The 27,938-nt window shown below is 39.9% G+C and overlaps 1 protein-coding gene across 2 annotated transcripts; it reads left to right on the top strand.

Annotated features, from left to right (window-relative positions):
* Nucleotides 1–606: 606 nt before the first annotated feature.
* On the top strand, nt 607–27,813 carry LOC110984220 (uncharacterized). 2 transcript variants are annotated; one of them, XM_022244166.2, is made up of 14 exons: nt 607–863; nt 2,531–2,685; nt 5,860–5,996; nt 7,406–7,554; nt 8,437–8,479; nt 9,727–9,771; nt 10,194–10,260; nt 11,212–11,276; nt 12,021–12,063; nt 12,523–12,568; nt 17,314–17,508; nt 18,092–18,215; nt 20,127–20,275; nt 20,868–27,813. In XM_022244166.2, the coding sequence occupies exons 2-14, from the start codon at nt 2,622–2,624 to the stop codon at nt 23,926–23,928; spliced, it is 4,188 nt and encodes a 1,395-aa protein (XP_022099858.2). In that variant the 5' UTR covers nt 607–863; nt 2,531–2,621; the 3' UTR covers nt 23,929–27,813. The 2 variants fall into 2 exon arrangements, with proteins under 2 accessions (XP_022099858.2, XP_022099857.2); XM_022244165.2 differs by having other exon boundaries at nt 608–863; nt 2,561–2,685.
* Nucleotides 27,814–27,938: the final 125 nt, after the last annotated feature.

Here is a 27,938-nt window from a genome sequence, read left to right as displayed (position 1 = left end):
TGAGTGTAATTTCATTTATTTTCTTTTATTTTGTGTTTTTTGGAGTCAGAGCAGGAAATATTTTTGAGACCCCCCGTGATGGACATCATAGTGTGTGCCCTGCATTAAGGGCCTGATTTTGGTTAGCCCCCATATTTGGGTGGCATAACAAAAGGGGGTGTACAGGAATGCCCCTCTCCCCGCGCTTGAAAACCTCCCCCAGAAATTAAAGAAGGAACAAAAATCTGGTAAAACATGTAGTCTGCCTTGTATGAAATTTGATGTCTATGGTTTTCACGCGATCATAAAGCAGCCACCCATTAAAGGTAAAAATCGCTCCTCCCGGCCGGTAGGACAAACCAAGACTCGTTGGCTGGCGGTGGGCTGCGTAAGTGTGACCCTAATTTGCTTTGACCTACAAAAGGACTGAAAATTTTTGGTGTTTGAAAACCAAAGCTTTGATATCTCCATAGAGTACCGAAGTGAATACGTCACGCGCACAATTGTGTAAAAGGCATGCATAAGTGCGAGCACCAGCGCGTGAACTAACGCGCGCGTACTCCATTCGTTTGCACTGCACTTTCTGCTCCACAGTTACGTCACACTTCGGTACTCTTTTCTCCTATGCACGGTCTGCCTGCAGACGGTCTTTACCCTGCCAATATGCGCTATGCAAAGGCGTGCAACGTAGACGTAGCCGTAGCTCAAAAACCCGTTTCACTTACGACCTTAGTCGGTTTGTGGACTCAGTAATTGTTATTGGATATTCAGGTTTAGTCTGGTAACCGGTAAGAGTTCACGCGTGCTGAACGACATAAGATGGCGGCTGCTCGTAATTTGCGTTAGTACTGCAAAACAAAAACATGTAGGGGCCTACAGTACTTGTAAGTTTATTGCGACTTTTTTTTCTTTCCCTAAACTGAAGATGTTTGTACCCGAAACTAGATAATGTATATGGTAATTTGATGCTGTTTATTAAACGTATAATGAGAAAGATTAGTTGTATTTCGAAACAGAGTTTGCAACAAATGCAGACAAGACATGTACATGTAGGCCTAACCTGTGGGAGGCTTTTGTGTGGAATGTGGACATAAAAATAAAAGTTAGACCTAGGCCTAGTACTAGGCCTTGTACAAATTAATTGTCATATGATCAGATTATTCTTTCATGATCATGTTTAGTTGAGATTTTGTGCTGTTGGAAAGAGATCATGCATGTAGGCCTAGGCCTCTGGACAATACTTGATGCCCCTGTGCACAAACCTATGAGTATGAGACTTGTCTGACATGTCTGAAAAACCTTTCTAACAATCTAAATAAATCTAAATATCATATGGAACTCTTTCCGTGCTGTTAATAAAAGACGTGATCCTTCATTGGAGCTCAAATGCAGTGATGTACACCTACATGTAGGCCCATTATTTTTTATGAAGGGTCTAGCAAGGACCCATTTAGTATTTAGGCATATTTATCATCTTCTGCACTTTGCCTCAGTTAACTTACATGTACAGTGTAGCTTGTTGTCATATGGATTTTTTCAATAGTGGACCAAAATGTGCAATTTTCCCTTAGGAAATTTATTAAGGTATTCATCTTTGTGCGTGCACGTGTGTTTAATGAAATTTGGTTTTGAAAGATCAACAAGCAGGACAAGCTAACAGCTAACTGTACATGTAGATTTGTAAAAGTAATCAAAGTAAAAGTAAACAAAGGAGAAATAATTTAAAGACATGTATTCCACTGATCAGCCAATCTTTATGCACATGTAGTTCGTAAATTTTAAAACCCCAGCTCCTGTCTGTGTTTAATTTGCTCTCCCTTTCTCTGAATACCAAATGTTTTCACATAGACTTATGAAACTGAGCGTAAAAGTTCACTTTTGACAGTACAGAGTCATGCGTGCCGTTGGGCATGCATGACTCTGTACGTCATACATCATACATACGTCGTACATACTGTAAGTATGTCAACAAAATTGGACGCACCCCCAATGTGGCACTGAACAAAATTGGGGCGGTGGACAAGTTGGAATGTACATGTATGTACGGTACATGTAATTAGGCCATTCCAGTCATTGCCATTATTAAAGCACACGTATTATGTTTGAAACATCCCCAACCCTAAAGAAAGAGATGCCTTACATTTTATGTCACTTCTATGTTTTTTAAAGTGTGGAGTTGTTTATTTCACCAAAGATGAAATTATTGTAAATTTACAGTTTTTAAATATTAAAATTTTGAAATTAAAAACCTGAACAGTAACATGAAATAGGTGTTTTTTGTTTTCAGAGGCAACTTGTTGGGTTTATTTTACTTTTGGATGAAAACCCCATGTGGTTCTGGTTCAGTTTGAAAAAGTTCATTTGTGAGTCATCAAGACAAATCCTACTGCAGTTTTAATTTGCTCCTAAAGCTGAAATGCTGGTCATCATCTGTAATTCTACAGATCAGCTATTATTTCTTTTCAATTTGATTTTGCAGTTTTTATTTTTTTACCTTGAGCAGGCATTTGAGGGCATGTTGCATTGCTATAGTATTTTGATTCCCTTTCAGTACGTGTGAGTGTGCTTCTTTTGAATACAGTATCCGCAAGTTCTTTGATGCAGCAATACAATTACAAGCCAGATGAGCAAAGAAAGATCTCATGATGTCATCATCCAAGCAGAAAAGACGGCCTGGATTAGCCAGACAGGATTTAAAGAGAAAAGGTAGGCACAATCATATCTGAAGGAAATTTGTACTTACATGTATAGGTAAACCTTAACTTTTGTTTAAGGTTTATGAATAAAAAAAACAAAAAAAAAAACCTCAAACTCATAAACTCATTGAGAAGCAAGCCCAGCTGCAGCTATCCTACATGGCAGGGCATGCGAAATTTAAAAAATGTAGTTGCCCTTCGTGCAGGGGAATCTGAAATCTGGTTGCCCAAATTTCATTTTCAGTTGCCTGATAAAGAAGTTTTGCCCCAAGCTGTAGGCCAATATAGAATACATGTTTACTTTCCTAAAATGACCTTACTTAACATTTGTTTGAAGGGGAGCAGGCAGCACAAAAAAATCAAAACCTGAAAAAATTACAGGTCGGTCTTTCACTCACTACGCAAGGTTCCATGAATGTTTTTCCTAGTTTCAGATCACGCACGCAAGTACAAGTACGAACGTCATGAACTCAACTACACATGTGTAACAGATTTGTATGTGACGTAATGTGTTTGTCAACTTTGCGGTGTTGAGGGGATATATGGTCCATAGCTTGCTGAGTAGTAAAGTCAAGTAAAGATTTATGCAGGCTATCCACTGAAATTAATGCACTGAAATTCTAATATATAAACTAATTCCCTTCAAAATAAGACATGCTTTACTAGAAAATATGCTTGTTACAAAGTGTTTGGCTGAGACGCGGGTTTACACTTGACTACTTTTTGCCCGTGGGGCTGGCAGCCTGGAACATTTGGTTGTCTGACAGAATGTTTTGGTTGTCCTGGAACGTCAGACTACCAATTCTGCGAGCCCTGCATGGGGCTTGATGCCTTGTGATAATTAAAATTAGAAGTGACTTGAGGCCAAGAGTGTGATATTAGTTTCCTGCACTGTAGAAAATGTGATGTTTTCCGGAGTGATAGAGCCAAAATGGCCAGATTTTTAGTGTCAATCCACATAGGCCAAAAACATTTTTATTAGCAAGTTAGAAACATAAATAAAACAAAAAAAGTGAAAAAATCCTCGTCTTTTCCGTCTTTACAAATCACCTCTGAACAACCTTTTATACATTAAAACGTTTTTAATTGATACGTTTTCCTGCTCACATTTGCAAGTTTTGAAAAGAAACCTCTGTTATTTTCTTAAGTTCCCTTCTCATGTTGCTGTTGCAGTGGTGAAAACACGTACTCAAAGCTCAATGCAGTAAAGTAATGCTGCGCTGGTTCCCACTGTGCAGCACCCATGCAATGAACACGGAATGGAAATGTGTCAACTAGTCTATTGTTATGGCAGGTTCCTCAAAATACGGACCATGAGATAATGTTCAACTTTTGGGGTTTATTTTTTCTGAAGTAAACAGCAGTGAATTAATTCCCCATGTTTGATGAAATGAGGGAAATCATGGCTGATATCAGGAACAATGATAGCTGTGCCCATTTTTCAACTTAATTGGAATTGATTATTTAAAGTCTTGAATGTCAACATTTTGGACAGACGTGAACAACCTGTTGAAATCCTAGCCAATAAATTTACCGAGGAGTGGTAATCGCCGTGGTTTTTTACTCAGATTTATATGTGGAGAAAGATGATAATATTTACATATATTAAATCAGGTCCCGAAGTCGGCAGTCATGAACTTCATTCGATTCTGTCAAAAAAATTGACTGCAAAAAACAGCGAGTAAAATCATGTACAACACAAGCTTTAAAAAAAGTGCAAAGAAGTACCCCCCAAACCATCATCCTTTTATGACTGGATTGATCACATCTTCTTCAAGTACGTTTCCGAAAACCGCAGTCCAAAATACTGATCATGGTAATTTTGTGGCTTCGTCATTATCTCACTTTGACGTTAGAGAAATGTTTTGCTGCATTGTGGGATGGTTTACCTTTGACATCAACACAAATAGTGCGCCCTCTATTTCATTCGATATTCATGAGCCCCTCTACAGAATGGCGATGCTCCGGGATTTTTCCTCTTCATACAAAGGTTTCTCGAAAGAAAATCTGTCATACTGAATGACGTTCACAAAAAAGTGACGTCCGAGACATAAAATATGATTCATAATGAAAATCTAATGCTCAGAGCTGTTAATTTTAATTTCAGTAGGGATATCTCCAAAATAAGCGGCAAAATGAACATTGCGCATGGAATTTTCGAGCACTACATGTCACTGCGTTTTCGGCATTCACAAACGTCATGCATTTTTGGTCAAAATTCTCGAGCGTCATCAAAATTCTGTCAAATATGACATTTGCAATGAATATATTTTACTCATTTTACATTTTTGATACAGTCAAACTGAAAGATTATTTTCGGTGGTTGAAAGGTGTAAGACCTGGCAGATATGCTGGTATAGTGAGAAACGGCAAGAGAATGAAGAGAGCCAAACTTTTCTCATCATTTTCTGTCAAATTTGTGCTCTTTTTTTCATGGCTTATATTTTTTCAGAGTTATTTCTTAGGTGCTTTAAATACATCAGTTGAAAAATATACTGAATTCTCCTTATTGTTGAGAGAAGTTTTGAAATCAAGTCGTCTGGTGCAAATACTTCGATGTAAAGCTTTTTAAATGAATTCAACTCCATTTTATTTGTGCTGGTAGCCATCCAAATGTCCACCAAATGTACACAGTATGTCAAATTATCCCCAAATAATCATTCTTATAAATCTGAAGTTACTAATTTGTATTTTACATGATCAAAGTCATTCTTTTAGAAATTTTGAAAAATGACATGTGGAGTTGCATTTTGGTCCATTTTATGAAGAATGTGCCCTATACTAATTGTGTTGTTACATTGCTCCAGCCGTACATGCATGCAACCCAACAACATCGATGTTGTAAGAAGATTTCTGCAAGTTAATTCACAGAACTTAAGTCTGTTGTCTGTGTGTATTTTCTATGTTCACGAGTTAAACTAAATTGAGGCAATTTTGGGTAGCTTTCCTCCCCATTCATGCCATTCGATCAGCACAAAAAAATGGACCAATACAACCAAATTTTTCCAACTTACCAACCCTGTTTTGAGAGGCATGTTATTGGAAGCAGAAACAGTTTTTTTTTTGCCTTAACACGTTTCAGAGATTGTTTGATAATGCATGTATACATGTGTAGCCATTGTGTGCCCATATCTACATACATACTTGTACCTTTTTATAGTTCATTGTGTTTTTGCAATGACAGAGCACAGTGTGAGAGTTACCAGCAAGAGTGCTCATGGAGCATCTTACAGGTCTAGACCACTGCAAGGCAAGTCATTCTACCTGGATGTCCGTAGACAAGTTGCTAGACTCAAGAAGGATCTAGAGGATCTGGGTGGAGTAAGTCATCTTACAGTATGTCACATTCATAACCATTTGGTGCCATTTATTCATCAGCGTCTGGTATTGGTGAGGTGCCGTGTCTTTTAGATGTTGTAAGTCCCTTTATACTATGTGATGACTTGTTAAACTTGTGCTGAGGTGTGGTATCCTGAAAAGTAATTCGCATCTACGAGTCTTTGTTTCTACCGGTAGTTAGACTTTTTCTAATTGAGGATCTTACACAAAAACAGTGTGTAACAACAAATTAATTGATTATATTTCACACCACAAATAAGGATTTCCTGCTTCAAAGTGTCATAATTCCAAAAACATCAAGCATTTCAATCATTAAATCTACTGCATAATGGAGACAGTTTTTTTGCAGAAATACCAAATAGGGTGTAGAATGTATTATTTAATTCATACAATTTTGTGGTGCCCTCTCCCAAAGCCAAAGGGACGTACATGTACTGCATTTGCCTTGTCTGTGTTTACAAACCTCACATACGTGTACCTAGTTGATTTGTGAACAAAAGAGGTCCACATAATGCAGGTTGTGTGAACCTTTTTGGGCTAAGCCAGGTCCACACCAGCTTACCCCCTTTTTGAAAAACGGTTTAAGAGGCATTTGGGGGTAAGGGTTATTGGAGGAAAGGAAAGAGGAATAGTCAAACTGTCAACCCCATTGGCCATCGTCATAATGTTTAGAACAGTAGAAATGGGTTTCCTACCATAACTCAAGAAAGACTGAACATGCCAACTTCAAACTTGGTAAGGAGGCTGGTTTTGGTGTCCTTCAGAGGCAAATTAATTTTGGACTCCATGGAGTTAAGGTCAACGTAAATGATTGAAACACTTGTACATGTACATGTATATGTGTTTCCAAACAAAAGAAGAACTGGATATCAACTGCTACATGAAGCTTGATATGTTGGTTAGTCTTGATGTTCTCTGGAACCTAATGATTTTGGACTGTATTGACCGCAGGTTCAGGTCACTCTTGGACAAGCACTGAGTATACGGTGTCAATAAATACATTTATATACGTTGGGCAAGGGCAAAACCTATAATATAAATAAAGTGCATCTACAACCCAAAACCCTGCCAAGGAGATTCAAACGATGTCAATTCAGTTAACTTCTACGCTGGTACCCCTACTTGGCAAAGTCCCCATATTGGGATATCATTCCAAGATAGGGATGAATGAACCATATGCTTACCAGAATCAGCTGGCCGATTCAACACTGATGGCAGTGGATGTCGGTGTCACAAGCAGTGACTGTTATGAAAATTGTTTGTGTTGTACGATTAGATGTAATCCAGGTTTAACCCTTTGTAAGTTAACTAATCAGCACTGTATATTCAGTGTTGTCTGAGAGCTCTAACAAATCATCTCCTGATGTTCAAAATGTTCTTTTGGCTCTCAGGTGGTAGAAACTTTTTTGAGTAAAGATGTTAGCTATGTTGTGTCCGATCGGCCTGAAGTGGGACTGGAATCTTCTAAGAATGCAGTTTCATTGCACTCTGGAGCGAGCCCTGCTGTGTCTACACCGAGTCCTTTCAATCAAAGCAAAGAGTAAGTTGATAGCTACAGTGCACATTTTATATAGTGTTAGACTTTAAAGTTTAGCAATTAGATGAGGTCGCAGACAGTTTTTGGTGTAAAGAAAGGTATGCAACTTTCATAGCATTTTTGATTCTACATTACTGCACAACTCCCTGGCAAAAATTCCTCTAAAGTTTGGAAGTAACATACCATCAACTGAACTGTTGTCATTCAAGCTGTAGCTTCAGCAGGGTTAGGGTTTAACCCTAACCCTGCCAGACTAGCAAAGTGCAACTGGAAAACTGACTGCAATCGACTGATGGCACCAGCCCCAGTTTATCAAGCTAAATATAAAGGTGATGGTTGGTTCACTTGCCAGCTTCCTTAAAACTGCTAAAACCCAGGAGCTTTAGTAGGAAATATCCCTTGGCCCCCACAAAGGTGTTGCCCCTGGACCTCCCACCAAGGTTTTGCCCCTGGACCCCCCACCAAGGTGTTGCCCGTGGATCCCCACCAAGGTGTTGCCCCTGGACCCCCACCAAGGTGTTGCCCCTGGACCCCCACCAAGGTGTTGCCCCTGTATCCCCACCAAGCAGTTTCCCGTGGACCCAACCATGGTGTTGCCCATGGACCCTCACCAAGGTGTTGCCCCAGGACTCCTGCATAGGTGTTATCCCTGGACCCCACCTGTTGAGGCCTTTGCAAAGGCGCAAGTTTTGTGCATGCTTTTTGTGTTCTGTTTTCTTACTTTCCAATGTTGGCTGGTATGCAAATGGTGCAGACCGATGTGTTTGGCAGTACATTTAGCCAAAAGACCCTGGAGGGTTAGGGTTACTGTAGTGTATCAACCTGATCACAATGGTTCTGTATAGATGTTTGTTCTTGTTTGTTTTGCCCCATCTGTAATCACAGCTCAGCAAGTGGAGCTACAGACTCTGGAGGAAGGGAAGGCATGGTAAATTATTAATTGTTAATTCTGCTATAAGTTACTAGACAAAGCTACTGTATGTCCGTGTACCCTTATTCTCATCTAGCCACAATGAACTAATATTTCACGTCAGTAGATATTTCGCACAGGGTTAATTGCTTTGTTGACATGTATTGTTTCATTTGCTGGTAAGGAAAAGAAAATGGGTTAGATGTTCCATACTTAAATGAGTGAGACTTTTTAAATGCCTGTCATGCATAGTAGTATACATTGCTTTTTGCAGTAGGTAGCAAAACTGAATGTGGTCCATCTGTGCTAACTGCTGTATCTGTGTTCATGCTTGAGTTTATTCCTGAAGTACATGATTGCACATCATCAGGGAGAAGTATCTTTGAACTATTCTTCCTCATTAAGTTCGTCTAGTTTTCACTCAGTTTTATTGATGACCAGTTAACCACATCCTGCCGGGGGCATTTATAAATGTTGATTCTGCTAGGCCGGAGTATTCTTCATTTTTTTCTGTTTTCAAAATTCTTTAAATATTCATAACTTCATTTACTGGACACTTACACCCACGTGAAGGACTGTCTGGTTCTACTCTTATCTGACAGACAATATCTATTGATGCCGGAGTATTTCAGCCAGGCCTTTCACCTTGTAAAAAAGCCCAGATTGTGCAGTGTTGGATAATTTTCTTTTGTTACCGAAACTGGCACAGTGCACTGCTGTTTCAATGGGGGCCAGATTAGCGTGCAGTGTCATGTGTAGCTCATCGCCGCGGTGGTGGAGTGCTTTTGTCCTCGGTGGTAATTCGCTTGTACTGAATGCCCCAAACAGTGGCATACTGTTACAAAAAATGCTGGATTATCTCCACTATTGACTGTGAAAAAATGTTGGTAATGCCCAGCAGCCTGGTCTTTTGTTATGAGTACCGTCTTTCTGTCACAAGGCCCAGTTCCCTTTGTCCGATTTCGCACACTTGGCAGTGCATGTAAAGAATACGTGCCCAAAACCAGGCGCCCCGGCAGAAAGTGGTTTATAGGCATTTTCTGTGTAGTGGGTTTATGTTTTACTCTTTTTGGTGCTTTTTTGATGAAGTTTAAAAAGCTCCAGAAAGTTGAGTGCTTTTAGTCCTTTGTTGTTTAGGCATTTGGGTACATGTAAATTGTGAATCAATTCTCAATCTGCCTCAAATCCTCCCAAATCTCCTGGTGGAGTCAGGGTTAATAATTACATCGTAACACATTGTTGGTTTTCTTTTTGTTTCTGTGAAGGTGACACGAGGAAAGGCTATTGTTAAGAAAGCAACCATATCTCAGGTATTGTCCACTCCATTCTTGATGATGTGTATTCATAATCTCTTTAATCACAACATACGTTTTGTATATGTTGTGAATTTTGGAATAGTAGACGACTGCCAGTTATTTCTTGACTGTGTCAACACAAGACATTTTCATCATCAATTAATCACATGTTGTAAACCCAGCATGTGATCTTTGTATCAAGGAGTACAATTTTATGATGACAAGATAAGTTATACTGATCCAAGTTCCACTTGTCAGTCGCATTTAGGGAATCAGCATGCAATGTCAGTATTGGTCTGTTCAGGTAAGTTGCTTTCCCACAAATTGCTCATATAAACTTAGGGGAAAGTCTTTATTGCAGTAAAAAAGTAGTTATTATAATCATCATGAGAAGAAAGTCATGGTAATTAAAGCCACATTTTTATTTATATTTGCAGACATATGGAACCAGCAATGTGTTGGCCAATGCGCGCAACTGGGGTGTCACCATTCACTTCATTGACAGTATCCTTGGTCTTTAAACCTAGTAAATGAATCTGATTGGTATAGGGACTATGTTTGATGACTTGAAATGTGGTTAATATCAATATAGGCATAGACCAAAAGGAAGTTGATCGATTTATTTCACATGTGAGATTTTAAACATCATTGACTGTGATGCAGGATGTTACAATTTGTTTTTTTACCTGAAAGATACAAAGCGTTGGAGGTACAGCAAAGAATCCTAGACTCAGCAGCTAGACTGGTCACTAGAACTACACAAGGAGATCATGTAACTCCCATACAGAAAGAATTACATTGACCTCCATTTGAGTGTTGTATTAAGTACAAGATTCTTTTAATTTCATATCAATGTTACAGGGTGCATCTCTTTCGTTTTTGCAAGATATAATTATGAAATACTTCCCTGTAAGGACTTTCAGATCTACCTCTGAGTCTCTTTTGAAGAGTGCTCCCGCTCGCACCCACTTTTCTGGTTCTCATGCATTTCAGGTTGCCTCTGCCGAACTGTGGAATAACTTGTCCGATACTGTGAAATTGGACGAAACAGTTGATTGATTTAAATCATTGAAAACTCACTTGTTCTTAATAGATAATTACAAGGATATATAAAGTTGTTGGTTCCTTTATGGCTTGCTATTTTTTAAGGCACAAATGTTCAATAATTCTCTCTGTATTTCTTTCTCTTTAAGCACATAGAGACTTCCAAAGTGATATTCGCTCTGTAAATAACGCTTAGTATTATTCTTTTTATTATTATTGCAGCCAGTCAGAATGGTGCTGATTATGGGACTTTTGATCAGATGTTAGTGGGTACCCACATTTATATAGATTATTATGCAGTGTCAAGTGATTGTGAGCTACATGCACATGTATCTGTATGGAGGTGTATTGGTGTGTGATGGTCATGGCTTTGGATACATCCTGTTACCGACCTTAACATTTCTTTCACAGCTGTCCTGAAGTATATTCACAAGGAGAAACAAAAAATAAAAGATGCTGGGGTCACCTTACCACAGGTGAGAACAAATCCAGATAATTTAAGGAAACGTGCGTACACTTTCAAATTAAACCTTAACCCTAACAGTCCCAAATCCTCCAATTTCAATACGATTTTACATACACCCTATTGGGTTAGGGTTAATGCACCCACCTTGAAGTGTCCCCTGAAGGCTTGCCCTGCAGCATTTGTGCCTCTCTGTTAGCATGATAAGGATACATGCATTTTGTACTTGTAACCCTCTCCTTGACAATCAGATTTGAGATTTTTAAACAAGTTTAATTTAGATGCCACAAAAAGATGTTCATATACATTTATGACCAGGCAATTTTTTTTAATTGATTTGTGTCATTGCATTTTAAAAACTTTCAATTTCACAACAAATGGACAGAATGAAACATTCACAGAATCTGATGAAACCAGGTCCGTAATATACCAAATGAAAGTTAATTTCATGCCCTTCCATACCGTGTAGTAAACTCCAACAGTCTGTTTTTACACCTTCCATTTTCTTTGAAGATCACAGTTGTTCGGTTGATTTCAAAGAATGTAGTGTGGGTTTCCACCTTTAGAGAACTTTGCTTGACTTGAAATGTAGTGCTATTGCTATTGTGTTATCATTTGTGCCTAATGATCCATTATGGCATGTATTACTGCAAAATGAAGCCATCAGTAGGTGTTACCGTTGAGAAAAGAAATACATGTATTTTGCTTTGTAGTTTTGTTGGTTTACCCTTTCTGATTTTCCATTGATTGTTCTTAGACACAGTCTCAAATGGTGAAAGATAAAGTGCACACGTCCAAAGGTATGTTTTAGTGTTATTTTTGTGATACTGAAAAAAAAAATGCTTTGTGTTGGAGACTCATTGTCAATCCCGAAACTCTGTGGTTTGCCTAAAAATTGATTGGGTCAACTGTGCTTGTGATACTTTGAAAAGGGGGTGTGACTTCTTTGAAATATCACTTGGTAGGAGAGACTTCCAATCTAAATAAAAGTCAACATGGAGGTTGTCAAGGAGGTGGACGGCAGCCTTAGTTTGGGATTTTTGTAACCATTGCTGTGGATGAGAATATTCGGATGGTTATATGTACCTTAAAAATGATTATTAAAAAGTTCCAAGAGAATGCTCTCTGAATGTACATAGCACATCCAGGAGGAAGGGTCTTACACGTTTGAGTGTTTCAGGAACATGAGCTATTTCACGTTAGTGTACTTCTAACAACTTCCTAAACTGCAATTTAACTGTCATTTTTTTTATTTACAGAGAGGAAGTTATCTAAACCATCTCTGAAGGTCGAGGATGCTTCAGGGTAAATAGTTAGGTCATACTTGTAATGCCATAAGAATTATATGGACACTGTGCATGCGTGAGACAGACTCTCTTTTATTTGACAGTGACATCCTATGTACCGACATAATAATTGCGCGTCCTAGTTAAGCATGGAAAGCATACCAGCTGTGGCTTTTAGGTGTCAACCTAGAGCAAATTTGAGCAACGACTATAGTTAACTGTAGTTCGACTAACAACACCGGGACGATGGCTGGTTTGAACTATCTAGTCGACAATTTTAGGACCAGGCCCAGGGATATGGTTGCACCACTGGTTATCAACAGTCAGTTTCATTTATCATTACCCAGGGAACCATTCATCTGAAAATAACAACAAGATTTCAGTGACCATGTACGCTGCAAGAATCGCAGCCAATGGTGAAATGGGAGAACAATGAGATTTAAAAAATTGATTGACTAGGGTCGTTTTGAGTGTAGCAGAATTGGGTATGCGCATTGTTAAAAAGCGATTGACTATTGTTGAACTATAGTTGGCACCTGAACTTGCCCCTAGGCTGTCTTGTTTGTCACCAGTTAGGAAGTTCTTCAGCATGGAGACAGTACACTTTGCTATGGCAATAAATGGGCTCAAGTTTTCTCACATCATTTTCAAGTGCCTAAAAAAGCCCTATAGGCAATCACATGAGGCAACCTAATGCAGTCAAACCTCATTAATAAGAGGTCCTTCGACTTTGCAGATTACCTTGTTATAACAGGAACCTTGTATGATCAGGACTGAAAACAATGAACAACAGGATTTGGACCTGAAAATGTCCTTGTTACAAGCAGAATGTGGTAACAGTGATCTCATTAACCACTACCAGCCGGGGACTCCGAAATCGGAGCCGTATGGTTTATATGTGTGGCCGGGGTCTCCGAACTCGGACAAAGGAAACAGGGCCCTGTAACAAAAGACCTTACTCCGAACAAAAGACCAGGCTGCTGGGCATGACCGCCATTTTTAACTCTCAAAAGTGGTGATAATCCAACGTTATTTTGAAACCGTATACCAGGGTTTGGGGTACTTAGAGCAAGCGGATTACCACCGGGGACAAAAGCTCTCCACCACCACAGTGATGAGCCACACAGCAGGCTGCTGGGCATGACGGGCATTTTTAACTCTCAAAAGTGGTGATAATCCAACATTATTTTGAAACCGTATACCAGGGTTTGGGGTACTTAGAGCAAGCGGATTACCACCGGGGACAAAAGCTCTCCACCACCACAGTGATGAGCCACACAGCACCGCTGCATGCTAATCTGGCCCCTATTGAAAAGAGGTCAGCAGTGCACTGAGCCAGGTTCGTGAACAAAAGACAGTTGTATAACACCGCACAATCTGGGCTCTGTTTACAAGGCTGCAGGCCTGGCTGAAATATTCGGGCGTCAATGAAGGTCACCTGTCAACTTAGAGTAGTGCCTGAAGATTAATCCGTGCGGCTATAAACGACTGTTAAATGGAATGATGAATTGTTGAAGGATTTTGAAAACGGAAAAAATGATAGTCATGCCGGCCCAGCAACCTCAACGTTGAAAAATGCCCCGGCCCGAAGTGGTTAATGAAGTTTGACTAGCAGCAGGGTTTGCCTTTACCTTTTTTTCTCACGTGGCAGCCGGACCAGCAGTGATGGCTTTTTATTAGTCCACCAGCATTTTCACAAGTCCGCGTCTTCCCCCAAATTTCAACATTTCTTTTTTAGCACTAGTGTTTTCTGCTCCCACATCATGCATAACAGTGTGCACTCGGTGCTGACTGTTGTTTAATTGCTGATGAGTAATCATAAATGGCCATGGGAGTTATGAATTTCCAGAATATTCATGATTATAACTCTACTCAAGCAAGTTAAATACACAGACAAAGTGGTTACCTGCTGAAAATCGTTTGTTTTATTCACAATCCAAGAGACAGAAAAAAATTCCATATTACATGTACAGTACATGTACGTTCTTTGCATTATGTACATGTACATGCACATATGTACGCCCGCCAAAATGTACATACAATGAACATGTATTGTACATGTTCTTGACTGTGTCCGGTACCCATAGCGTGCGAACCAAACACGAGATCACAACCGCAACATTGCTGGCATCACAACTACCAATGAGCAATCAGAAAACCAGTATTGCATATTCATAGCACGTGTAATGCATACGCACACACCATTCACACACGGCATGTCATACTTGTGGGATGCATATTCATGAACTTACATATACCTCTGCGATGCAATGCATGAAAGCACGTGCTGATTTAGATCTTGTACGCAGAACCAACATCAAGCCCTTAAACCTTGCCAGGTCCACATGCGGTAGTCCGTAAACGGCCGACGGTTAACTGCAATCGCATGGGCTTTGCAGAACAGAAGTTTCGGACAATTTACTATCGCTGCATTCATGGACTTCAGCATTACTTCTGCTAGGCTGGTGTCAGGGACTGAACTAGTCTGGGTTGCAAACGGTCCTATTTTATTTGGTTCAAAAACCAGCAGCAGCTAGAGGGCACGCATCACTATCAACCATTTTGCCGCCTATTTCAGAATATTGTTTTACTAGACTGCTGGTCTACCCAGACATGGTCTTTCACCAGACCGCCATAGTTTTTACTTGAATTTGGCTAGCAGACCAGCATTTAACCAACTCGGCTCCATGGGGAGAACAGTACAGTGCAATAGAAAATTAACCTCAAAAAGTGGGAACATTTATCACACTTTTCCCATCTGAGAAAATGATTATTCATTTCACAAATTGTGAAACATTTTCCCCTTTAGTGGGAAAAATGTTCACACCTTTTTTTTCACAGGTGGGAAAAATTTTCACACTTGTTTTTCACAAGTGTGAAAACTTTTCACAAGTTTAGGGAAAAAATGCACACATTTTTCAAAAATGGGAAAATGTTAACACCTTTTACCCAATTGAGAAGTGTTGTCACAAATGCGTTACATCCCCAACCTCTCCTGAAATGCATATCTCATTGTATGGCAAGCAGAGAATCGTCAATCTAAAATGGAGATACCATCTTTCAGTTGCTGAAATTCAAAGGAGACTGATAGAGGAAGACAGCATAAAAATTTCAAGGCAATCCATTTGTCAGTGCTGATCGAGATACATAGAAAATGGCATGATCAAAGCTGAATGCGGTGGTGGTCAGAAACGAGCTGTGAACCATGAACAGCTCTATTATCTTGATTCTTAGATTGCGGGAAACAGAAATCTCAGCAGATGATCTAAGAGATCGCTTGTCCAAGAAGTTTGGAATAAACTGACATAGATCAACTGTATCAAAGGCACGTTATTGTTTTGGATGGCATTTAAACCGGTGCTCGCTGCTGCCAGATTGTGAGAAAAATTGTGAAGGAAAGACTGAATGTAAAGCCATATTGCTTTCAACATAAAAATAATGTCTATACATGTTATTTCTCAAATTTTGAAATGAAAGGAAAAACAGTGCAAAGATAGGGCTTACATGAAGGCAAGTAACCCCAGCCCCACAAAATCAATTTCAGTTTCAAAGTATGAAGTTCACAAGTACATGTAGCTGACCGGTTGCCAAAAAATCTTCCAACCACGCTTTATTTGTGTTTGAATGTAGAATTATTTTAGTTAGAATTGAGAGAAGAGTCACCAAATATCATAATACTTGTTGTTTCTCTTGGAAAAGCAGTAATAAAACAGTGATAATCATAAATTATGACATCATAGACCAAATCTCAGAAGGCAGTCCGTATCCACCTTTGTGTGGTGGCACGTGTGAGGCTACCATGTGCGGATGCCATGTTGACTGGCTGCCGTGCATGCATGCCCAGCCACCACCATTCAGAAAATCACAGTGCACTTCACTGCTCGGTGGTCACGATGTTCATGATCGAAAGCTCAAACTTTCTAAGGTGTTTCCGACCCATTCTTTTAAAAAATAAAACCTAGTTTCTTGTAGATGTACCAGAAAGCCTCAAAACTTCCACTTGAAAAAGTCCGGTTTTAGCAGATCAAAACTTCCAGAAAACTTCATGTTTTTTTGTGGAACTTTTGATGAGATTTCATGCAAAAATTGGTCCCCACTCACAGGCCTAGTACACAACCACAATTCACATCCGTTGAGAGTGTGTTTGCTCCATGCGGCTGATGTCAACGTCGTCCAATATCTATCCAGCCTAAACGAGCAGGCTTTCACGCTGACATTTCCACACCTTTTTCACATAGTTTTTGCATTATTTTCACACAGTTTTTACATTATTTTCGCACACCAATTTTTCACACAGCGTTCGCAAAATTTGTGCACCGTGCTGTTTCCACACATTTGTCGCACAGTTTCTGCACATTTTTGCGCCAGATTCACTGAAGGGAAAATTAGCAGTCAAATTTGCCTGCAAATGTGAATTCCTGCCCCTTTTTTTCATCATTTTCCCAGGATTAACTTTCAATTGCACTGTACTGTATGTACAGCCTGATGCTGCCTTTTTACCATTTATACTCCTGGGTCGAGGGAAGTGAGTAGGGGTCAGTTACTTGCCCAAGGTCACAACATATATGCAACCAGTAGCAGAATTCAAACCCCTGACCGTGTTATTGGCAGTTATAAGCTACACCCACTAGGCCACACATTCAGTTTCAAAGAACCCTTTGTTCCTGAACTTTTACTAACATTAGTGTGCTAATAGTCTTCGGTTGGTCAAAAGATAAAAGTGTTAAGGAAATTCTTGCTTTAATATACTTTTGTATTTTGTAGTCACTATCAGCCATCCACCAAAGAGATGACATCCTGGCCCAGGGTGACCTTTGATGGGCATGCTGGCAGCTGTCCATTTGATGAAGTAGTCCATAAGGACAAAACAAACAAGGGAACCATGAATGCACATGGACCGGGAACCCAAGCAAGAGCTGATCAGACGAGGAGAGAGAAGGGTCGAGTGGGTACTCCCAGGTAAGTGCATCATACCATTCATTCTGTTCCTCTCATATTAAGTCAGGTCATATAGAATTATTGATAGCTACAAAAATACTCTGCAGTACACTTGAAGAAGCTCGCTTAGCTTTACCTCCAGTAAAAGTAGTCAGTGTTCCTGAATACCTCATCTACATGTATGTACATTTAAATTATAGCTCGTGGGTGTGCCACCTGTCAAGGTCAGACATTGAACTTTCAGAGTTATTGCAAGGCTGGTTTACTAGAAGGGTGATGTTAAAGTAGTGTGCTCCTAAGATATTGCCTCTCCAAGGCAAATTTGCAGTATAATGTGGAAAAAGACGTGCCAAACAAGTAGACATTCCAAGTACATACAGGACTCGCATGAAAGAAATGATTCAAGGCTTTTACAAACAAAGCTTACAGTGAAGATTGCATTATGAAGTGCAGGGTATTTTGTGTAAGGTGTCACCAATGAAGTTGAAAGTTGGCCTCTTTAAGTCAAATGTTTGGTGTTGCACAGTTTTAGGACGACAACCTGTTTGCTAGTTCTACTGTTGCTCCCATCTGTGAAATGTTGTGTGGTCATTGTTATAATTAGATTTGATATCAGGAAGCACATCCAGCCGGTTCATACTCCAGGCAGACAGCGAGATGTAGGTGTCAAGGACAACAGGAAGGGTTACTGTGAGTGCTGTCGCACCAAGTATTTGGATTTAGAAAAGGTAACTAAATGGGGGAACTACCACATTTACAGTAGGTAGAGTGTTGGTATTTCCTTGAAATTTACACAGTACACAGAAGAGTGAAATGATTGTGGTTGCTCCATGTATCAATCTCTTTCTTGAGTATGTATGGTTCTGCGAAGAACTGGGGAATAAATCGACGAACAGTGTACTCTGTCCGTCTTGAGGAGACTGCCCTGAAGACGGACAGAGTACACTGTTTGAAACATCGAGTTTCCTGGTTCTTCTCAGAACCACACATACTCAAGAAAGATATTGATACATGTACATGGTGCAACCACAATTATTTCACTCTTCTAGTTTCTTTCACCGTGAGAACCTTCAAGTCTTAACAGTACACAGAGTTAAATATGAAAAGTGTGATGTTGCATCCATCAAATCTATTTAATTATTGCAGTATACATTTGTTAATATAATTCCTATTATTTGATTGTAACAAACAAACCCTCCTCTGTGTATATCTAAAAGGTGGAACTCTTAACATTTGCTCAGACAGTAAAGATGTTAATAGTGATGTATAATAATTGGTGCTTTTATAGCACTGTATCACCCAAATCTCAAAGCACCTTATCATTATTTCGCTCACTTGAGTCTTGAGGAAGCTCCGCTTTGAGTCAGACTTTTTTTACTCACACCGCTGCATGCAGCAACACTATCTGTGACCAAGGCCCAATTTCATGGTGCTGGTTACCGCAGAATTCTGCACTGACAATCTCCATTCTGCACTAACCGCGTGAGCAGAAAAATTCTGCACTAAATCCTTCAAGCACAGAATCCTCAGGGACGGGATGTACGTATGGACACAAGCCAAAATTCCTCACTAACCTGTGAAATACATTTCCTGTAAGCACAGAATTTTCTGCCGCAGTAAGCTCTGATTTTTCGCTTGCGGTAAGCAGCGCCATAGAATAAGCCTTTTGGGGGTTAACTTTGACCCAAATCTGGTACACTGAGTTCTTTATATTCACTTGAACATAACAACAAGAATTATAATTACTAAAACCACTGTTGCCATACCTCGTGATTCAGGGCAAGCTTTTGCTTAATTACATAAGAGACACCTTGCTACTATACACCTTTCTCAATGGATAAGACAGGCACAAAGAAACCAGTCCATTCCAGAGATGATGGTCACTATGCGAAAGCTTGCCCTAAATCACGAGCTATAGCAACAGTGTCTTTAGTCTGGAGACTTCATATCGTTATGTTTATGTGCAGTCAGATAACTCAGTGCACCAGATTTTATTCAAATCTAACTCGCAAATGGCTTATTGGGTCCTGTTCTCAAGAAGACACGTTTCAGTGTTGTCACCCTCAGCCATGCATCATTGTTTGCTTGGAAATAAACTGAATTTTAGAAATTGCCTGGGCAGCATGGTATATTATTATGGCCATTATTAACTGGGTTAATGGAATTTTGTTAGGTATTGAGAAAAATTTGAGATTTTCTGTGATACGTGTAAGTCATTCATAATTTCATCCATGGCAGCTTTGAAAATTTCTGGAAGCCACTGGTTGTTTCCATTCGTAAACTTTTGCATTTATGTATTTTGGGAGTCTTTAGGGCAGCCTTTGACTCAAGTCTCAGTTCAGTCCTTGGTCATTGTCGCAAACCTTCAAGTCTTGTTTTTGACCCCAGATTGAAACGTCATAAAGTACAGGATTTTACTGTCACTGATGTAATTTCAATAAGCACTGCCTACTTGGTGCTGTTCAAGAGCCTGTTAAGAACAGGTTATTCATCTTGCAGTGTTACTTCAGCTACATCAAGACATTCTTATCTTATAAGATGAAAAGATGAATGGTGGAAATATGCGTAGTTTAGAGAAAAGAGTCGTTTAGTGTGAGGGGTTTATTGTAACATATCTGTTGTTAACTTTCCTACTTCAGCATCTTGCTGGGGAGCAACACAGGAGTTTCGTTCATGAGAACAATCATTATGTAAACCTGGACACCATGATTGATGAGGGACCTAACATTGAGCAGTTTCTAAATGATGTTATACAACATCATGAATGGCAGAGAATAGAAGGAATTCGGTAAGAACTGATACGAATATCTAGACTTAGTTTGCATAATTCTTTTTGTCTAGGGATTTCAAAAATGTGTATTAGGGCGCCCTTATAGGATGGCAATGATAACTGGAGAAGTTTCATTCCTGTGTTCATGACCGTACAGTTAGTGATTGGCCTGTGTACAAGCTGTGAAAGGTTTGGTGAGGAAGTGGATCAGTTTTTCTTTTGACTGTTAAAAAGTTTAAGGGTTACTTAAATTTCTGATCAGGGTGAATATATGCCTCATTAACCCCTTCATCCCGGGAATCATCCACAGCCGTGGCTTTGTGTGAGGATTAGTGCATACCACACATACAGTCTATTCACCATGCAGCTGCTGGTTCAATGGGGCCTGCTGCTGGACAGAGCTTTGCATACTGGGTAAACCGCAGCCCAGCAGTCACGGTCAAAAAATCCTGGCGTGAAGGGGTTATATTTACTGTTTCCAATATACAAATTAAAAAGGAGATATTTACCTTTTGTTTCTGATTCACTGTAGTCATAAACCAAGTCATTGTAATGATTTTGAATGGTTGTATCAACAACTGATTATTTTACAATTTGCCTTTTTTTACAGGAGTATGGAAATCAATGATGAGGTTAGGCTGATTTCATCACCGAGTGATGCTGATAAGACGGAACAGTGTCTAGCACAAGTGAGCAGACTCAGTGAGCAAACAGGAGGAACACATGATACGCTTCTGTTGACATCAGTAGCAAAACCTTCAAGCTCTGGAAACACTCAGGGAAAGCCAGTGAGGGATACCATGTCTGCTGCACATCTTGAAACCACCCTCAGTAGAGATCAGCCTGCCTCTTGTATGGTGTCTCCACAGAAAAGGTTGCAAGCTCATGTGGGTGCAAGTGGCACCGCTGAAATTGATGATACATGCCATGATAGGATAACACCTATTCCAGCTACCACATTGCTTAATAGGCATAGTAGCCAAGATAATCAACAAAGTGACACTGGCTATGACATGGCAAACAGTGACCAAAGGTCAAGAAAGAAATTACACACAGGAAGCTCTAAGGATTGTCAGAATTCCCCCTTGACACGCTCCAGCAGACAGAGGGGACAAAGTCAGATGACTTCATCTTCACCACATGGGAGAAATCCACAGGTAACTTCACCAGAGCAATGCAAGGTCAGTCAGTTATCGTGTCAGTCTGTGGATGAAACCTTAGACAGAGGAGAACCAGGCTTGTCAACTTCCCCAGAGCCTGCAAGAGCTGCAAGGAGGCAGTCTTCAAGGCTGTCACTGTCTGCAAGGAGGAGGCAGTCACAAAGGCGTGTAACTACTCCAGCTGAAGAGAGACCAGCTGAACGAGAATCTCCAGTGGTGCCGGTTAAACACAGTAGAGTAGCAGGGAGTGTCGAAGAATTACAGAACACACCTAAGGGTGCAAGAAAAAAAGAACGGTCTCTCCGTTTGTCACTTACTGCAAGGAAGCGACTTCTGAAGAGAAAAGCCTTGGAGCATTTACCAGAAGCTCCTGATAAACCCAGAAAGTCTTGTGAACAAACGGCCATTAGTATAAAACATTCTCTTCCTATTCAAAATCAGAAAACCACTACAGGTTCTCAGGACAGACAAAACACTGGTACAGAGAAAGCTAAAAGAAGTCCATTAACAAGCTCTCCTAAGACACAGCAACAGAGAGGAACCCATCATGAAAGCAGTTTTGCATCAAGATCCTTGAAAAGGAAGCAAAAATCAAGTGATGTAGACAATGGGAAAAGCAAAAGGCTAAAACACCAAAAGGAAGAGAACTGCAAAGCCATTGGAGCAAAAGTTCTTTTGGAGAAAAACCCTGCCTCTGGGAAGGGGCCTTTTGAGTTGAGGATTGATCAAGATCCTGTGAAAGGAGACAGACCAAAGCCACCTGCCCAAATTAGTGGTGATCCTTCATTACAGCATCCAAACTTAGAGTCCATTTTTAACAGTGATCCGAATGTGGTAGAGTCAAGCTTCCTAGGTTTTGCAAGTGATGATATTACTGAAACAGAACAACGTCTGCAGCAGCTGAGTGCTTCATCAATGTACTACACCAGTAAACTTCAGGAAGCAGCCCTCAATGTTTGTTGTATACCTTCCTCAGAGCTGAACTTACCAGAAGATGATGATTCTGTCAATGACTCATCAGGCAGTGAAATGCAGGAGGTTGTGGTTGGAATGGCTCTCAGAAATCTTGCAAACTTTCCATCTGATGGTTCGGATTGGGAAGCTAAAGTAGGTGGATTCATGTCAGTCAGACTCGATGAGGCTGTGCAGCTCAAGAAAAGGGAATCAGTTTTGTCACAAGTGTGCCTGTCAGAAAAGGAGAATATAAAGGAGAACAGCTTCCAACAGATATTGCAGAGTGCTGGCAAACTTGTCTCGCTGGATGGGGGAGAACAACCAGACATGACAGAACAATTGGAGCTGTCTCCAAAATCAACACCAATCATGATTAGATCAGTAACTTCAAACGATAAGTCCAGGCCAAAGGATGCCGAGAACAGAGCATTGTCAGCAGATTCCAAAGTTCTCCGTCCGAGACGGGCACTAAACTATGGTTCAAGTGATGTTCATGTAGGAAGGTCTAAGAGGCAGAAGGCAAGGTTGTTAAATCAGACCAGCAGACCTCCGTCACCCAATTCTGTTAGTGATCACCTTAGAGCTGCTTCGTCAAATTCAGGTTTACCACCTTCACCAATGAGGTCTCAGATGCTTGCGTGTAGCACTCCCAAAAGGTCAAAGAAGACTAATCACAAGTACAAACTTGTGTTTTCACCCGAAACACCAAAGGAGGAAAGGGAACTGATCCTGGAACATTATGTACACGATGTCACTGAAGAAGAAATTGATTTCCCCAAATTTTCAAGTCCTCGCCAGTCAAATGTTGTAGTTTCTCCCATTAAAAAATTTGCCAAGACAACCCCCAGGAAGACTAATTGTCTGTCTCCGTACAGATTGAAGGCCCCACCATTACTAACAGATCTACCCCAATGTGGATCCCCAAGGAAATCCCTCTTTCCCAGGAGGAGACATTCTACATCTTCTGTGCCAGGAAAAGTCTTTCATTTTCTCTTGAATCCACCGGGCTCCCCAAGGAAGAGGGATCCCTCCCCTCCACTTCCTTCATCACCTCTCAAACAAAGTTCAGCACACCCTATTCACTCCCTTTCTAACCAGCCAGCAGAATCACCACATCAGATCACCTACATCCCAACCAATGAGCTCAACAAAGTGTCCCCTGTCTTTTGCACTAGCTCAAAACCAAACTTCTCTTCACACATCCTTCATCCTGGGAGTAAAACAAGGCGCAGTGACAGGCTAAGACGGCCAAGTTTTGGTCAGTCTTCAGGTGGTCACACATTGTCCCATCGACCTGCCAAGACATGGTCTCTTTGTGTATCCTTTGATAATGATATTTGCTGCACTGATGATGTATATGAATTTGATGACAGTAAAGATAGGAAAACACGGTCAAGTGGGGACAAGTCAAGCCGGACAGAGAAAGCTGACAGTCATAAAAAGAAGCTTCAAGCCAAATCTAAGTCAGACTGTTGTAAGACAGATGCACAACCATCAGATCCTTCAGAGCCTGAATTCATAGAAAAATTTGGCTTGCCGTATTCATTTTTTAGGTGAGATGCTTGAAACCATTCTGTACTGATCATTTCAATGAAACAAATTACGGGTCAAGTACAATGTCATTTGGAAAGAAGTGGTAAAAGAATATTTAACTTTACAAACTGTGCTTTTCAATTCGTTTTTGGATACAGTTTTGGTTATTTCTTTGTGAAGTGGTATCTTTGACCTCTTGTAAAAGCCAAGGTAAAAGGATTTTATTAGAAAAAGAAGATACTGAATGATGAATAACAGGTATTTATGATTTGAGATTAAGGATTTAGATCATTTTAGAACCACTTTTGGTCTTATCTAGCAGAATGTGTTCTCTGATTAAGTTGGCCTATTATGCCTGCAATACATTTTTCTGAGGCCTATTTGCTTCACATGGCTCTAGATCTCAGTGAGTGATCCTAATGCTGGTTTTCGTTATCCATTGGAGGCACGGTGTCAGTAACCAGTGACGAGTTGCAGAGTGAGATTTTGATCCATTTGAAACTAACAGGCCCCTTTCCTAGACCTGTGAAATAAAAAAAAAGATTTGTTGGTGAAACATCACAGAAGGAAAAGGAACCATGTTGGTTTACACTCCTTCAGCGCGTTTGATTGGCTCCCTCATGCTTACCTGTTTAAGCAGGCATGTGTAATTACGTGGTTACTCAAGGTGCTTCTAGAGGTAGGTCTGTAGGTCTACAGGTCTTGCAGAGATTCAATTTGCATCATCAATTTGAACTGTCAAAAGCAATGGACATCTATACATACATATCTGGCCTTTATTTTACATAACTTAGTTGACTTGAGCAACTTTGCCTTTACGTGCAATGATTTATCTGAAGTTTTTACAATGGTATCAACTTTCCCTTCACATCATTCAACTAAGCCGCCATGCTTTTACATTGTACTGTGGAATACTTCCCAAGTAACCAGCTCATTGGGTTGGTTACTTGGGCCAGCCTGAGGCTCAAATAAGTGTGAGCTGGCACATGAGTGTCAAACAAAATGCATCTCATGCTTCTCTGAGTAAGCATGGGGGAAGTAATCCAGTGCACACTTTAAAATATTTAGTTCATTTTCTTTTAAGTTTTGTCTGCATGTACATGACAAAAGAAAATCATTCTTGTTAATATTTTACACTAATTCTAAAGCAACTTATTCCATGCTCCCAACACTGAACTTGCAAGAAATGATTCACAAAGTAGGTACTTAAACTTTGTTAAGGATGGCAGTGTTGACATTTTAAGATTTTTGTCAAATGACTTTCCACAATCGATTCTACACATTTACATTTACAACAGATGTTTTGTTACCCACCAGTAATACATCATGGGGTACACTTCCCTTTTGAGGGCGCTTTTTTACTAAGCAGTGATGCATCGTTGGGTGTACATGTAATGTGTGCATATTTACTAATGCACATATGCAGAATATACATGTACATGACAGACGTTTGTTGGGTAGGCACTCGGGGCATGAGAGCTTGTCATTATAGGGAAATGTGTGCCAAACAGCACTTTTCCAATGCATTTTTCTGTATGCACACACGTGCGTGCTTAATGAACATGTTTATGTAACTTTTGGTTAATGGTATGCATCCAGTGACCAACCCAAGGGTAAATTCAAATTAGCAGCATTGTGGATATTTAAAGACCCTTTGTAAGTCTCCAACCATGTAGAAAGGTGGTGTTGGACTATGTGTTAATTTTCCTGTCTGGAGTACTCATTCAGTAGTGAACAACAGAAAGGCTGACTGGTTCCGGCCTCCATCAGTATGCAGAGTTACAGTGGAAGTGAAGGGACCAGGAGAAGTCTTTTTACCTTGGCTGGTGTGTATTGTACATGGTATACAATGTAGTATAGTATGGTATGTGACAACCAGCAAAATGCAATGTCTGCTAGAGAAGTTAGCCAAAAGCACAGTTTTGTGAGGTAGTAATCCACTGGTAATCATACAGAAAGTCCACAGTAGCAAGTAAACCTGGGGCAAGATTTTTTTTAAGATGGTGCTTGGATCCGCTGACCTTCTGGATTCAGAACTGAAAAATTTTTTTTTTCTTTTATTTTGAGAAGTCTTCTATCTGCCGACCAACAATTTATCAATATATTTTTTAAAAAAGTTTCTTTTGCTCTGCTGTCTGTCTGGAAAGTTGCCAATTTCAATTTTTTGAGCTTTGGTCCTCGGCAGCTAGTGCTAGTTGGTGAGGGATACCTCGTTTTTCCTTTGGTGGGAGGGAGGGTTGTTTTATTCTTCCCTCCGACTTGAAGACCCTTATTTGTGTTTCTTGAGACCCCGTCCTCTAAAATTTTGTCTTAAAATCCAAGCACCACAAAAGCTCCCCTAATTGGTCAGTTTTTCTTGGTAATTCTTGTAGAAGGAATGTCAGCATTTTGACGCATCGTGTGGTACAGTTATCTTACAATACTTGAAATGTAAAATATTTGCAAAAGTACTCCTGCAGAAATCTGACTTCTTTTGCGTATAATTGGACTTGACGAGCACTCTTTTGTGGTCCACATTGATATCCTTTCTCTAGTCTACAGCCTGAGCACCGAGACTCATGATTTAGTCTCTGTGGCTGATTTCCTTCTGTACCAACTGTGGCATGCCTAGTGTACCCATGAAAGACCTTGCCTACAACACAGCTCTTGCATACTAGGAATAAGTAAGTGTGATACATTAAGAAGATTTGACCACAGCAAGGTATCAAACCGCAAAAAGCACAGGCATGATTATTGGAAATTATCAGCCTTATAACGAAATAGCTTTTCATGCTAATGCCATCATGATTACTGTTCATGAGGAATTTACCAGAAAGTGAAATCCGCATTTGCTGTTGACCTAAGAGAGTGTATTGAAATCATAGGCACACTGAGGAGATAATCTCAGATTGTCAAGGGTATACAAAGTTAGACAAAAACTACAAATGGCAATGGCAGATATCCTTCACAGTGTACTGGGGGCTGCCATTTCTGCCCAAACTCGGAGTTTTATTGTGTACTTTCCAATAGTCTACATACTTTTGTGAAAAGGACTTTTTCATTACATGCACTGGACTGTAAAAGCAATATCCAAATGGGTTTTGTATTTTTTAATATGTTGAGGAGGCATGTCGTGTATTTGGGAAGAAGTTGGAAGAGTGTATTCTGCCTTCCTGTGTCTTCCATGCTGTCTTCCCTTTTGATAATGATATGGTCAAATCAATATATGGATAATTTTATGAACAATTGTGCGGTTCTGTACAACTGAAAATCTTGAATTTTCATTCCAACATAAGATTTGAATCTGTTTTCACTTTAAAGGGTAACTTCTGGTGATTGGTCGCCCTTTCTTACCAAATCAAACCAGTAATGAATGAACCATTTGTACATTACAGGTTACTGAAATGATGTATAAGCTCAAATGCATTCTAAGTAGCCATGTTTGTTCAGCTATTGTTGAATAAATAGACTGAATAACTTCAAATGTTTCCCTCCCTCACCAATCACTGTTTCATTTAGACATTTCAGGAAATAATGGTATGTTTTCATTTCGGGGTTGTGTTGAAGAAAATTTGTGTCATTATGTTTGTAATTCACAGTACTGTTTGCTCTTTACACGGGATATGTACTTGTCATTTACTGATGACTAAAAAGGGTTGGATTTTTACTTGAGTTGGCTTTTATTCTGTAACTTAATCTCAGGTTACAGTTTGTGATACACCTTTTTATTCATTTTTATGTTCAAACAGCAAATATGTGCCTCTGTCTGATCACGTTTTAAAATTCAGTTGACTTGAGGTGTAAATTTATTTCTTTATGTGTTGCATGAGCACCGTGTTTATACTTGTAATATTCCTCAGGTAGTCAGTAGATGTATCTTAATATGTACTAAATTTTATCTTTTGAATCGATATTATATGAAGAAAAGTAGTCCCCTCCTCCCCGAGTGTTTATTTGATGTTTGCTTTTTTTGTGGTTCCACGCAGATAATGCAGCGCGTGTTGCGCCAGCTGGTAAACAATCCAGATCGTTGCGGGCGCACTTTATCAATAACA

The sequence above is a fragment of the Acanthaster planci genome, linkage group LG17 (assembly GCF_054643075.1).
Source record: "Acanthaster planci isolate LZ-2023a linkage group LG17, COTS_SCS, whole genome shotgun sequence".
Lineage (NCBI taxonomy): Eukaryota > Metazoa > Echinodermata > Asteroidea > Valvatida > Acanthasteridae > Acanthaster > Acanthaster planci.
The sequence above is the reverse complement of the archived record's forward strand: the minus strand, read 5'-3'. Positions and strand labels throughout refer to the sequence as shown.

Bases quoted from the DNA above. Each gene is read 5' to 3' on its own strand.
- LOC110984220 (XM_022244166.2), top strand. From the start codon at position 2,622: ATGATGTCATCATCCAAGCAGAAAAGACGGCCTGGATTAGCCAGACAG. The intron at 10,261-11,211 runs GTATCCTTGGTC...TTTCTTTCACAG, and splicing joins CACCATTCACTTCATTGACA to CTGTCCTGAAGTATATTCAC. The intron at 12,064-12,522 runs GTATGTTTTAGT...TTTTATTTACAG, and splicing joins TAAAGTGCACACGTCCAAAG to AGAGGAAGTTATCTAAACCA.